General features: G+C 34.5%; 1 protein-coding gene and 1 pseudogene across 1 annotated transcript; one reads left to right on the top strand and one right to left on the bottom strand.

Annotated features, from left to right (window-relative positions):
• Nucleotides 1–4927: 4927 nt before the first annotated feature.
• Nucleotides 4928–6856, bottom strand: LOC142616154 (uncharacterized; annotated as a pseudogene).
• Nucleotides 6857–13336: 6480 nt separating this feature from the next.
• Nucleotides 13337–13855, top strand: LOC142616153 (wall-associated receptor kinase 3). The gene has a single exon (XM_075789028.1). The coding sequence runs from the start codon at nucleotides 13337–13339 to the stop codon at nucleotides 13853–13855; it is 519 nt and encodes a 172-aa protein (XP_075645143.1).
• Nucleotides 13856–14998: the final 1143 nt, after the last annotated feature.

Genomic DNA, 14998 nt, shown 5'->3' with positions numbered 1-14998 from the left:
GTTTTCACTCCAACACTCAACTGCCACGTCTCGAGTGAGGGGGGAAGTTACAAAAAAGAAAAGAAAAGAGAGAAGTGCAACACGCAAGGAAAAAGCCAGGGTATCCGAAAGTAGTGGGAAAGACAAAACCCTGAAGCAAGAAAGGGGGAGACCTGAGGTTAATTAAAATAGTGAAGAAGGAATTCCTACAAAAGGCTCCGATCTACTCACGCGTGGGCTGCAGGCAACCCACGAGCTCAGGGGGCTAAATGTTGAGGTCTATAAAGTTATAACACCAAGGCCCAAAATAGCACAATGAGTACACTCCATGGAAGATAATAATGAAGGGGTTGAGCTCACCATAAAAGAAGGATGCTAGGCCCAGGTCCATTAAAAGGATTTAAAGCCCGAGACCTATGAGAGGATAAGCCTTAGGGCTCGTGAAACGGAGAAAAGAAAGAAAGAAGCCCAGCATGCCAAGGTCAGAAAATCAAAAGAAAGCCTAGTGGTGAGAACTGGACCGGGATACCCGGAGGCTGCCAGGGACTCAAGATCCTCGGAACATGCAACACATAGGATAAGATTAAGACAGCTCAAAGCGAATGCTAAGAAACACAAGGAACGAAGAACATGAACGTCCTTCTCAATCACCCAATGATGCAGAGAAGGAATTAGAAGGCTTGGAGAGTAACAATTCATAAACAAAGGAGTTGGTACCCTAGGAAACCCAGGAAGAATAACTGTAAAGGGAGGTAGCTAGGAAAACTTTCAACCTGTTAGGAATGGAATCGGCTCACCTAGGAAAAGTGACAAAAGGGAAAATGGCCAAAAGGCTAGATCTGAAAAGATAAAGTATAAGAAGCCTTGAAAGAAGAGAAATTGGAAGTCAGCTCTCTAAGGACACCCCAGAATGGAAAGTCAGCAAGAGGCTTTTGGGGAAAGAGCACCAAAAGAAGAAAACTATGAGAAACAAGGAAGGGACCAGCCACCAAGGCTGCTGGCACAACGTAGGCTCAGATACCTAAAGAAGCAAGGAAAAGGGACCAATGGTACCTCGGAACCCTAGAATGACACTATAAAAGGAAAAAGCAACCAACAATGGAGGGGCATTCAGCAACAACGAATCAAAATAGAATCATTGAGAAAACTCTCAAAGATAGTAGTGAAAGAAAGAAAAATACCACCTAGTATCCTAAAACAGCCACTATAGAGCATACTTGGATTCGAAGGGATTCAAACTTTGCAAGTCTTAGAGGCTTGGAGGGCCATCTAAGTCTGTAAATTTTTAGTTCATTTGGACCTTGTAACACGTCTTAGTGAGCACGTTGTAATTCACAGTTAAGAAAAGACAAAGAGATATATACATCATTTTAAGGATCCCAATCATTTATTTTGTGTCTTTTCTTTATTACATTGTTCCTTTATTGTTTCTTGTTGTTCAATACATACATGTTCCTTGTTTGCTAGTATGTGTGTATTGTAGAATTCTTGCTCTGCGCACCACTTGGTTTGTAATCAGCACATTTAGCTGCGGTAAACCAAGCTCAGTCCCTTAAAACCACAACTTAAAGGCGTAGGGTCCTTGCTTCTATTTTGGGCCTAGACATTGTCAAAAAGGGACCCCCACACCAGTTTATAAGTTGATTCATTTGTGCCCTCAATGTGAAGGGTATCGTCAATCAATAAGGTTTATTGGGTTCTACAGGATACAACCAATTTGGAAAAACCCAAAAGTTCTTGTGTTTCTAAGGAAGATGAAAGAGAAGAAGTTTGAGAAGAAGTTATCAAATGAATAGAAAACACTATTTATATACAAAGGATTATGACCCTTCAATAGGCACATTTTCATTTAATATGCACATTTTCGGTATTTCTTGAGCACGTCTCTAAGAGCATTACCTCAAGGATCACATCCCTTTTTTATTAAAAAAATTATGTCAAATTTAGTTGCAGTATTTGAACTAGAAAATCCATGCTAAGCCTTCAAGGAAGAATTCATACATTGATTAAGTGCAGCCTTTGAAGATCGGTAAGAGTACCAACCCCCAAGGCGATTGTCCCCGATGGATCCCACCCTGGCACTCCAATTGGCCACAACAGCAACATCCCTTTCAGTCCCAGTGCCTCTGCCAACTTTTAGGAGCGGCCACAGATGCTGCTTGTGCAAATCAACCACAATTTTTAGTCATACTATAAGCTATACAGCCTCAAAAAAGCTTAAACAACATAGTAGTTAAACTAAGCCCAATTGCAATAAAAACTTCAGATAGAAGCATTCCAATGATTGGCTTATTGCAAAAACAATTACACTGTTTATTGGAAAGCAATTAGCTAAGAGGAAGCTTATGCATCCCGATATTTTTTGTAAAGGGCAATAGTGACAATTAACATGAGATAAGCTGATTTATGTGCATCTTTTCAAGCTAGATCTAGATGCCTTTCAACCCCACAATGTGAAGAAGTCTTCTTCCACACTTTTGTTTAAGAATATACATAACAGAAGCAAAATCATCATTCCAATGGTCTTTGGAAAATTTGGCGAGTGGAGAGGGACATTGGACATGAAAAATGGTCACCAGGTTCATTAGCCCAAGCTTTTAATACAAAGAAGGGAAATTTTGTTTCATGAGGCACCATGTCCTATGTGCCACAAACCCCCTCCAACGACACATGATTGATCTTTTATATATATATATAGAGAGAGAGAGAGAGAGAGAGAGAGAGAGAGAGAGAGAGAGAGAGAGAGAGAGAGAGAGAGAGAGAGAGAGAGAGAGAGAGAGAGAGAGAAGTAATAATACATGATTGATCTTAAAAATGACATTCTTTTAAAGGTTCTCAAGAGGAATAAGATAAGCATACAAGAAGCATTGTGGATCTTTGCAAATAGTAAAATGATATCTCATACCACCAGCTCATGCTACACAACAAAATATAAAAGTTAATATATATATATATATATATATATATATATATATATATTTATTTATTTATTTATTTATTGTGGGGACACCTAATGTCCCTATTTTCTTCTTATTTCTAATTTTCATGATAGCTAGAGACTAGGTGATTATTTCTTATCTTGTTTTAGTTTTACTTCTTTCATACGACTTTTGCTATATATGTAGATGTATTCGTTTGTAAAGGAGCAACGGGTAAATAATATAGCTTTCTTCTTCCACAGTTTCTCTTTTGATGTTCTTTTTGTAAAAACCTTATATCGTTTATGTAAGCGCACAATTGTATCCGAACCCAAAAACAAGTGTTGAGCTCAGGCCCAATGAGCCTTATACAATAAAAATTTGTAGAGAATGAGTTTGAAATCTAGGTTCGGGATGTTGGAAGTTGGTTAACAGGCTAGAATGCCCCAAACTGTGCAAATGATAAACGAATATGACAAAGAGACCTCCTCGGACGTAAGCCGAGGATGAGTTGTATGAATACTCTCTTTTTATACCAAAGTTTACAATTCTTAGTTCCTATTTTTCTCAGCAGAAAGTGTTGATCCCCTTCTCTTTCCTCTCTCGTTTCCTTATATACTTCTTCTTTACTGGTTCATCCACGTGTCATACAAATCTTCCTCTTAGATACTTGTCCCATCCGCCACATTCTTGAAGTCTTCAAACATTAGCAAGAAGGCTGAACTGTACTGTTCAGATGTCATTTCCCCATTAATGCAGCTAGGGAGGTAGATGCAGGGTCTTTAATGTGGTGGTAGCAGCTTTTTCCTCAGATATTTCTCACACATCCTTGCTTCTAAAGAGGGCTTGGATCACCCTCTTACCCATCAGTTTTTTCAGAATCTTGCCTCTAACCCCTTTAGCAAGTCCCAGGGTCATTGCCGAGCCTGTCTGAGGAGACATTCCTCCTCAGACAACTCCCCAGACCTCTGCAATGTAGACTGGCTTGTGGGCCTAGAGGCCCCGGATAAAAATAAACTGGTACCAACCGACCAGGCCTAAAGCCCAAACATTTATTCAAGAGCTTTTACCCCCACAGTTTATAACATATAAAAGTTCAAGAGGATCCTAATCGTTCATTTTGTGTTTCCTAATTTTCAGTGGGGGCTTGAAAAATGAACATCTGTTGAGTTTAAAAAAGTGTTCCAAAACCATAACCTTGAGGGTTGTTGCCATCTTAGGTTATCTTTTTTTCTTTGTTTGAGAACAAGTTGCAAAATGAGACCTTTTTCTTATAGGTAAGAAACCAATTTTTTGTCACGTTATATATGAATAAATGGACCCTTTCATAACTGACTTAACATGAGCCCATAAGGTTATTGGCCTTTTACTTCCTAAGATCAACTCAAATAATTGAAATTTTCCATATGAAGAGATTTTTTTTTTTTTTTTTTTTCGATAGGTAATATGAAGAGAATATCTCAACGGGATAAGATCTTTTTCCATTGAATCCTCTAATTTACTTTTGTTTTTATTTAAATGTAAGACGTTATATTTAAAAATCAAATGCATACCGCATGCCCATCTAATGGTGGCGAAAGAGAGGACCATCATTACTAGCTCAATAATGTTTTAGTAGTGACAGAAATTGCCCAACAGAAGCCAAAAATATAGTAACAGATTTATCTTCAATAACAAGAAAAATGAGTCCACCAAGCTAGGAACAATATAACATGGACAATGACAACAATCAAATTTGAATAATCAAATCCTTACCGAGTGAAAAGTTTAACCAAAAAAAATTCCTATCATAGAATTGAATCCTGATATACGAATGTTCTATTAAGTTAAAGTTTCTAGTCTATAAGCTGATTCATTTGTGCCACCAATGTGAAAGGTATATCAGTTAGTAAGGTTTACGCAAAAATCCTAAAGACTGAAATTTTTTGCACACATATTGAAAACAACAAAATAGTCAGCGCCATTTACTTTCTGAAAGCAATTACATCAGAGTAGAAAACAGAGAACCAATGGAGTTACAAAGGGAGAAATTGAATAGTCAATAGTTCTCTTAATTTATTAACAGATAAAATAAATTAATCAAAAACAATTGAGATTAATGACCAAAAATTTCAAACTCAAATATAATTATTTAATATTGCATGCTTATAATGAATATGACCAATCACCAAGGAATTTCCTGGCCATCCCAGGCAAAAAACTTGCCATTGTCATGTTTCTTTGCATTGTTGATGATGCCTAAGAGCTTCTGAACTGAGAACTCTTTGGTGAATAGTTTGCCTTCTGGAACGTTTCTTTGAAACGGCCTAGAAAGATCAGTGTCCACTGTGCCGGGGTGCAACAAAATGCATATAATAGGATCCTTTCTTTGTGCAAACTCCACTGACACAGTTTTTGTCACTGCAAGCATCAGTTGAAAAGAATATAATAGTTCATCAGAACCACTATTTATTTGTTTTTGTTTCTTTTGACAATGTGGTTACTGATACATGTTTGCAATTGAACTTGCCAATAAAACAATACCCAACATGTTCAATGACATGTCTTAAATAGGGCATATGACAATTATCTGAATAAAAGAATGGGCATATGTTGATGAAACATATGACAGTAGCCCTCCTGGTGCAACTTTTTAAACAGCTATAGAAAACAACATTAAAAAATAAGGCTCTTATCTCAAGTTTCAACTAGAACCATTGAAAAGGATGCCTCAGATCTGAAAATACCAACCTCTTGAGGTAATGTTCTTAGAGAAGTGCTCAAGAAATGATCTGTTCTATTAATTCATATTGCAGCTTTAAATCGAAGTGGTCAAGGATCAAATCCTTTTTTTTTTTTTTTTTCTTTCTTAAAAGTCAAATTTAATTTTGCAGTATTTGAACTAGAAAATCCATGCTAAGACTTCAAGGAAGAATTCATACACTGATTAAGTGCCGTCTTTGAAGATCGGTAAGAGTGCCAACCCCCAAGGTGATTGTCTTCAATGGATCCCACCCTAGCACTCAAATTGGCCACAACGCGACATCCCTTTCAGTCCCAGAGCCTCCGCCAATCTTTAGGAGTGGCCACATGTGCTGCTAGTACAAAATCACAAACCACAATTTTCAGTTATACTATAAGCTATACAGCCTCAAGAAGCTTAAACAAAATAGTAGTTGAACGAGCCCAATTGCAATCAAAACTTCAGATAGAAGCATTCCAATAACTGGCTTATTTCAAAAACAATTACACTGTTTATTGGGGAAAGCAGTTAATTAAGAAGTAGCTTCTGCATCTAGATGTTATCTGTGGAGAGCAGTAGTGACAATTAACATGAGATTAGCTGATTTATATGCATCTCTTCATGCTAGATCTAGCTGTCTTTCCAATCCCACAATGTGAAGAAGTCTTCTTCCACACTTTTGTTTAAGAATATATAACAGAAACAGAATCATCCTTTCAATGGTCTTTGGAACATTTGGTGGGTGGAGGGCAAGGTCGATAGTTTGATCCTATGCAGGTTCATGAGTTGTATTTTCCCATAACGAACAGAAACGAGCAAATGATGGACTAATATCACTCAAAAAACATTCTTTAGAGATTTTGTTCCAACTTAATAAAACAAACACACCTAACAGGATGTAGGCATTGGTCTACTAAACCTTTTTGTTCAACATCAAACACAGTAATAAAATGAAAATTTATAATGAGCATACCTTAATCTCCATAATCGGACCAACAGCATTAACCTCATATGCAAGAAGCAAAGATGATTTCTCGACTTTGGTCAATGTTGTTTCTGTACTGCAAATAGAAGAATATGATTGACTGCCGGGCTTTAATAGAAAAAGTAAAATAACGTAACAAAATATCTTAGTTTCAGTTCACAATTAGAAATTTTATTGCAGATGTCAAAGCTGCTACTAGTCTGGAAATCATGCTCCAAACAATGAAACAAGCTGTACCTGGTTGCAACACATCAGGGATTGAGAGAATTCCAGATGCATTAATAAGAAGGTTCAAAGAACCAAATCTTTCTCTTATAGACTTTGCAGATGCCTGAAATGTGACATAATATCAGGGTAAATAACAAATACTACATTTGTTGCTGATGAGTGGGAATTCTATAATCTTAACTATTAATGTACCATATCATTGACAAGGCCCAAAAAAAAGGAAGCAAAAGTTGCAAATCTTACAACCTTTCTCTCCTCTATTTTTTCCTTTTTTTTTTTTTTTGGTAAAACTAAACTAAACAACCTTTCAACACCCATATCAATAGACCTCCAATTTTTCTATACTTACTTTTGCATTTCTACCAAACACCTAACAATTTTCGAAGTAATCTCAAAAGTGCAAAACCAATATCATTGAACTCAAATAATGATTGTAGGAAAAGAAAAATTCTTGATTGCATCAGTCTACTGAATCAAGGTTAGTAGATTTAGATAGTTGAAAGGTACCAAACTGAAAAAGTACAAAAATCATCTTGGAAAGGTCAAATGAAAAGTTTTCCCTTTGAGTAAGTGGTCATATAACCTCTATGGTGCTTTCAATGGTCAGATCCAATGGTAGAATGCTAAGTCTTTCAGCATATCTATTTTTCAGATGTAGAAGCCCTGATGCCACATCAGGATTATGGCAAGTAGCAACAACATGCCCTTTCTCATTCTTCTCCAGCAGCTGCTTAACCTACATGAGGCAGAAAATAAGTCACATGATTACAAGGATTTACTTGAACAAATGCTTCATTGATTTGATTCCTATCTCTTAATGGTCCATTAGAGTCAATCTCAATTTACTGCAGACAAACTCTAAAAACAAAATGAGATTTCTGTGACCTTGTTGCACCAGAAGAATTCACTTAATTCAGGAAAAGAAGTACTGGACCAGAGCACAAGCATAAAAAAACTTGTCACAAGCATCTACAGATTTATGGTAGAAACAATGCAACTCAAATACCTAGAAATCTAATTTAATGATTATTGACAATGGTACTGATGCTCCATAAAGTTCAGACTCTTCACACTCAAAATGAAGCAGCATCTGGCACAAAAGAGAGTGAGGATGCAACACAGTAGAAATTAGAAATGCTAAAAAGTACAAGTTCATAAGATCATGGAAGAGCCATGAGGATAATCATCAGTAACTGTAGACGTTCAACTTTGGCACCCTTAAACAACTTATCTCCCTTCATAAAAACAACTTGAAAATTAAATTTTAGTAACTATTACTTCATAAACTCATGAGGTAGCCATAAATACAGGGGAAGATTTTTTATTCATCTGAAAAATTAGAGAATCGCTTAGCAACCGTTATACCTATACACCCTTAATGGAAGAACAGTTTTGCAGCAGACTTATTGGAAGAACAGAAAACCAACCAAAGCACACCAAACCAGAGTTCAGAACATGCTTCAAGGTTTATACCAGAGTAGCGAAGACAATGGCTGTGGATTGACCACCCACATTAGAGTAGGCCAAAAAAGGACAAGAAGGCAGTTTATGAACAAGACAATTTTTTCCACATCTTGACAGGTGATTGTCGAAAATTTCCACTACTTGATGACAAGTAAAGACTCCTCTTAAAATGATTACTTTCAAAAATATTTAAACCAATACACCAATGCATAAAAGTCTAACTTTAAATATTAAACACAACATTACTAAAAAAAGTTCATTCTTCCCCCAGAGGTCGTAAAGGCCATTGACTAAAACTTCTGTGCTTTCTTGTGACAGGGAGCTTCAGATAAAGCTTTTGGGGCTAAGCTTAGTTGGAATATTTTTATTATTATTATTATTATCAAAATATGGAGGATGTTTTAGGTTTTAGAAAAAAAGGTGATTGATAAAAAGACTTAGTAATGAGAAATATAATATTCTCCTTATTCGCTCTATCTTGATATCCATGGGTTGCTTGGATTAAAAACCTATGTTTTGAGTTGCAATTAGCTTTAGGATTGTCTCCTCAACCTTTTCAATGCTCTTAGTGCTGAAAGAAGGTTCTGGGGTTTAAACTTTGAAGGATACAACTAGGCCTTTTATTAAGCACCAGATTGGAGATGGGGATAATACTTCTCTTTGGTGAGATAAATGGCACTTTGCAGGGCCTTGGTATTGAGTTTGCTGCAACTTGCAATGCCAATGAAATTAGGGGTCCTAACTCTATGTCATAAGACCAAGCTTTTAAAAAGTTTTAGAACAATGATTAAGTGATTAACTCATATTTCGTAACAGCTTAAGCTTTTGGGACAACTATTAATTTATCATTATTATCGGAGTAAGTAGTTTCGAGATCAAATTTGTCCCTGCTTTATCTCTCATTTAAAAAGTAAAAAATCTCACATGTTGGTAGTAGGACAACTGGTAATTTTGACAAAACGAATCCCTAATTAGCCAAGAGCCTTGTAGGCTTGAAGCTAAAATGACATCTCCTAGTGAATCCAACAAAAACATACAGCTAAAATGACACCTCCTAGTGTATCCAACAAAAACATACAGGCCCGTCTCACTTATTGTAACTATCGAATTAAAAAAGAAAAAGGGTTGGTTATTTCCACTTTTTTATATCTTGAACTTTAACCCTTGACTTTAATTTTGGTAACTGGAGTTGGAAATCAGTATCACAAAACATGCACACGCTTGTTAGTTATTGACTTAAATTAACTCTAAATTGGGAATAAGCTTTAATTTTCATCTTTTTCTTTGATTTGCTTTGGCAGGATGCAACATTAACAGAATGTCACGAAAATTTAACATTTCACTTGAGCAATCAATGTCAAAAATGTAAGTAAATTTTTTATAGAGAAATGTTGTACTCCAATAAAGAAGAAAATGAAAGAGGAAGTAAAGAAAGCTCACAAATTCAAGGCCAATTCCTCTGGAAGCTCCTTGCACCATGGAAACCCCACCTTCCCATTTCAAAGCTGAAGAAGAATAACAACGCAAACAAGCCTTGCTGGCTATAAATCTCAGCCCCAGTGGTGATGCCATTACTGGGAAAGCGCGCTGGTTCACAACCAAAAGCTTCATTCATGCATGAAATATACCAATAGATCGAGACAGAGATCTATTCTATGTATCTATATGTATCTACGCGTACAAGATTCTGGAAGCTGTTAACTACTCCAAACTAGTAGTTTAGCATTTACTCACCATGAACTCATGCAAAACTGTATGGCTGTTACTCAAAGCCGGCGTAAACGTTGGAGCTGATTCTTCAATACTTGGCTGGCCCAAATCTATTAGAGTAGCATTGGCCCATGACTACCCAACTACCTTTTTGGGCCTAAACACATCCAACCCACCATCCTTACAATCTTACTTTCATTGTACCGGATGATAAAAGCATATATCATTAGGTTCCCACACAATAAATTAAAATTCTATTTTACTTATAAAATAACAAAATTTAAGTACAGTATTTTAGGTATTGTTTCTTAAGTTCTTTTTTAAAGATTTAGTCATATAATTACTTAACTAAAAAATACATTTTCATACCATGAGAAAAAATTTACATGACTGAATTTTAAGAGGAAAACTTAAGGAACAACACTTAAGTACTGTACCTAAGTCTTGCCCTTTATGATAATATTTAACCATACCAAACCAACACAAGTTTATTTTAAAGTGTAAACATCTAGCTAGTTCTCTATTTTTATACGTAATTATTGAGTATTGTGATATAATGTTCCATTCTCTCGTATTTATTATGGATTTCTTATTTGAAATTGGAATCACAGTCACACCAAATCCAGTGCCCATCCCAATTCAGCAGCAGGCACCGAAGAGATAACATAAGACTGCAAAACAAAGAACCATGTTCCACCGCCTACTCAAACAACAACAACAAAATGGTTTTATCAAAAAAAAAAAAAGACAACAAAATTGTCATTTTTTTTTAATAAATAAATTAGAGAGGAAAAAAAATACACGAGTTTGACTGTTGAGGTGGACTGTTGCTAGTTCCCTTAGATCAATGGCTGTAATCAATCACCTTGATCTAGTGGTGGAAAACTGGTTACGTCAAAGAAAAACCACACAGGCATGGACCATAAAAAGTTAGAAACAAAACAAGGCACAGCCTTATCATCGCGTGACATTACACATTGATAGACGGAGAAGCAGCCACACATATTTTCACATATATTCCCCTCTCAACCAAATTTAGCTTCTTCTTTCCCACACCATAATATTATCCCCTCTCTGGCTTCTATGGCCAGTTTTGGAAGTATAGCATCTTGACTTAACATTATGTATATAAAACATTTTGAAACCTCAGCCGTAAGTGATGTAATATTGCTTCAAATTACACCAGGCGTAACTTAAATCCAATCCATATATATATATATATATAAAATTTGGAATTTAGATTCTTCAGTTTTTGCACCTAATAATTCATTTGTAATAAAAAATTAAAAAATTATATAGGACACGTGGTACAAAATTGAATTTTTGCACGAAATCTAATTTAAAATATAATTGAATTTAGACTTTTTAATTTTTGCACCTAATAATTCATTTGACACAAAAATTTTAAAATTAGATGGGGTACATGGAGCAAAATTAGACTCCAATTTAGAATCTAATTGAATTCTCTACTTTGGCTTTAAATATATATATATATATATATATATATATATATATATATATATATTTGATAGGGTGCATTGACTCTTGGGTTTTTGCATCTAATAATTCAATTGTCACAAAAATTAAAAAATTAGATCGAACACGAGGCACAAAATTGAACTCCAATTGAAATTCAATTTAGAATTTAATTGAATTTAGACTATTTAATTTTTGCATCTAATAATTCACTTGACACAGAAATTTTAAAATTAAATGGGACACATGGCGCAAAATTAAACTTCAATTTAGAATTTAATTTGATTTTCTCTATGCTTTGGCTTTAAATAAACTAGCTTGTAACCCTATACATATGCATAAATTTACTTAAAAGATATATATTAAGATGTATAATATAATTCTTACGTATATAATTTATATATTATAGATAGTCATTTATATTTATATATATATATATATATATTTTTTTTTAACTCTTTAAAAAGTCTTGTAAGAATATTATTAGGTAGAAAATATAAATTATACATTTAAATTTTTTTTTTTTATGTTCATTAATTCTAGACTCTTTGGTTTTTGTATGCAATAACTCACTTGGATGGATATTTATGATGTAGTCCCTTATTTGATTTTAAAATTAAGAAATAAAACTCTTTCGAAAAATAAATGATTTAGGATACATGGCGCAAAATTGAACTTCAATTGTAGAATCTATATGGGTAAAATTTAAGTATATTACTTAGCTGCTGTTCCTTAGGTTCCCCTTTTAAGATTTTGCCAAATAGTTTTTTTATCACGGGACAAATCTTAAGAGAATCTATATAGTTTTTTTATCACGGGACAAAAGTATATTTTATAGGGTGCATTCTTCTTTAAAAAAAAAATTGATATGATGCACAAGTATAAAGATATTTAATTAATCTCAAATGGTCTAAAAGATTAAAAACAAAAAGGCAACCATGAGTCGCACTTTTTGATTGTTCAGTCACAATGGTATATAACAAATAATATATTGTTTCTTTCAAATATAATCAAACACAAAGTGTTGGCATAAGTGATTCTCAAACTAAAAAAAGAAAAAAGGGTGTTGGCATTAGCTTCGTTGCTCTGCTTGTCAATATCTCATCGATGTACTTTATAATTATGCCAAAAAAGCTAATATTCTATTTCTTTCTAATGTAGGTATTGGCATAAGCTTCATAGTTGTGCTTGTTTGTAGCTCTTGGTTGTATTTGATAGTTAAGAAAAGACAGTTGATCAAGCTTAAACAAAGGTTCTTTGAACAGAATGGGGGTTTAATTTTACAACAGAAACTCTCTAAACAAGAAAATTCAGCTAAAACAACCAAAATCTTCACCATGAAAGAGCTGAAAAAGGCTACCAACAATTATGATGAAACTCTAATCATTGGCTGGGGGGGGGGGGGGGTTTGGTACAGTTTATAAAGGAATGTTACCAAATAATATGATTGTGGCCATCAAGAAGTCAAAAATAGGAGATGAAAGCCAAATTGAGCAATTCATCAATGAGGTAGTTGTACTTTCCCAAATAAATCATAGGAATGTGGTTAAATTATTAGGCTGTTGTTTGGAGACACAAGTTCCTTTACTAGTTTATGAATTCATACCCAATGGTACTCTCTTTGAGCACATTTATCATGAAAGTAAGGTGTCCACCATATCATGAGAAACTCGTCTTAGGATAGTTGTAGAAACAACAGAAGCACTATCATATTTGCACTCTGTAGCCTCTCCACCTATAATCCATAGAAATGTCAAGTCTTCAAACATATTGTTGGATAGCACATACACAACAAAAGTATTAGATTTTGGAGCTTCAAAATTGGTTCCACTAGACCAAACACAATTAGCTACAATGGTGCGAGGAACTTTGGGACACTTGGATCCTGAATACATGCAAACAAGTCAATTGACAAAAAAGAGTGATGTTTATAGCTTTGGAGTGGTCCTCATAGAGCTATTAACTAGAAAAAAAAAAAAAGCTCTTTCATTTGATAGGCTTGAGGAAGAGAGAAGTCTAGCCACATATTTTCTCTCATTTTCCAAGGATAATGGATTGTTTGAAGTTCTTGAAAAACATATAGCAAATGGAGAAAATGTTGAGCAACTAAAGGAAGCTGCAAATCTTGCAAAGATGTGCTTAAGATTGAAAGGGGAGGATAGGCCTACTATGAAGGAAGTAGCAACAAAATTGGAGGATTTAAGAAAGATGGAGAAGCATTTCAGAGACAATGCTGATTCTAACTTAGAAGAAATTAAATTCTTGCACACCAAGACATCAGATTCTCACAATTATGATGTTGATAATCAAAGTGCTGATGTGAATGATATCGTGAGGGATGTAGCATTATTGGATTTTAACGATGGGAGATAATCTTATCTTGATAGCATATCCTTGGTAGATATAACACAATGTGGTTATTGTATACTTTCTTGTATTTGCATCCGAAATGTTTTTAGGAGCTTGATCCTAAATCAAAACTTCTGCCAATAATAATGAAGGTTACAAATAAATGTCATGCTTATTTCTTTCATATTTTCCCTTATATTTTGTTTTTTCATTTATGAATATAAATTAGATTTACATTTTACGGAACAGTGGATAACAACCCCCCCCCCCCCTTTAATAAAAAAATGTAGCTATTGTACTGTAACTCTCCACTTAAGAATCTCTATGCTTGTGTTCACCGCAGGATTGAGATCACTTGATGCTATAACTATCAAGGGTTGAGATTGAGAATTAAAAACATAACTTTCAATCTCAGCCCTTAAATAAAAAAAAATGAAAAAAGTAACAAAAAAAAATTGTGTGGTGAGAGTTGAGGTGAATTGCACTTGGTACACTCGATCCAAATCCATTCGCCTCATCCCATTCATATTATTATTATTATTACAAGCAAATGGTTGTCTGAAGGACTAATCATAGATTTATTTAGATAATAGTCATCTCATAGCCGTGATGGTGATTATGTACAGTGACGTTTTGCATTTTGGGGTTTATGCTAGTTGTAAATTTCATAGGGGTTTGTGTTTGGTGGCAGTGGTCATGGACGTGGAGTCATTCATGGACTTGGGGGCAATGACCCCTTTTTTATTTTATTTTTTATTTAAAGAATTGAAGTGTGTGTGTGTGTGTGTATAGGTACTATTTTGTTCAATAAAATTATATTTTTCGCCCTAAATAATATCATTGATCATTATAAGAGAAATGCTACAACTATAAACTTTTTTACAAACATTGAGGTAGCAAATTCTTACTAGTTTGCATCTTGGCTTACTACTTACATCACTATTTTACTTACTAATAACCACTCATCACAACAACAATTTGTAAAAAAGCTTGTAGATCTAGTATTTTCCTCCTTTTAAAGGCCATAAAACAATTTATAAATCTAAAATCTAAAACAAAATATATGAGCCCAAAAAATTAGCAAAATAACAAAAATTACCGATAGCAAATCTAAAAAAATTAAGACCAATCAACCAATTTTACCAAAAACAAACAACTTGGACCTTT

The sequence above is a fragment of the Castanea sativa genome, chromosome 11 (assembly GCF_040712315.1).
Source record: "Castanea sativa cultivar Marrone di Chiusa Pesio chromosome 11, ASM4071231v1".
NCBI lineage: Eukaryota > Viridiplantae > Streptophyta > Magnoliopsida > Fagales > Fagaceae > Castanea > Castanea sativa.
Note: the sequence above shows the minus strand (reverse complement) of the source record. Positions and strands in the feature narration are given on the sequence as shown.

Bases quoted from the DNA above. Each gene is read 5' to 3' on its own strand.
- LOC142616153 (XM_075789028.1), top strand. From the start codon at position 13,337: ATGGTGCGAGGAACTTTGGGACACTTGGATCCTGAATACATGCAAACA.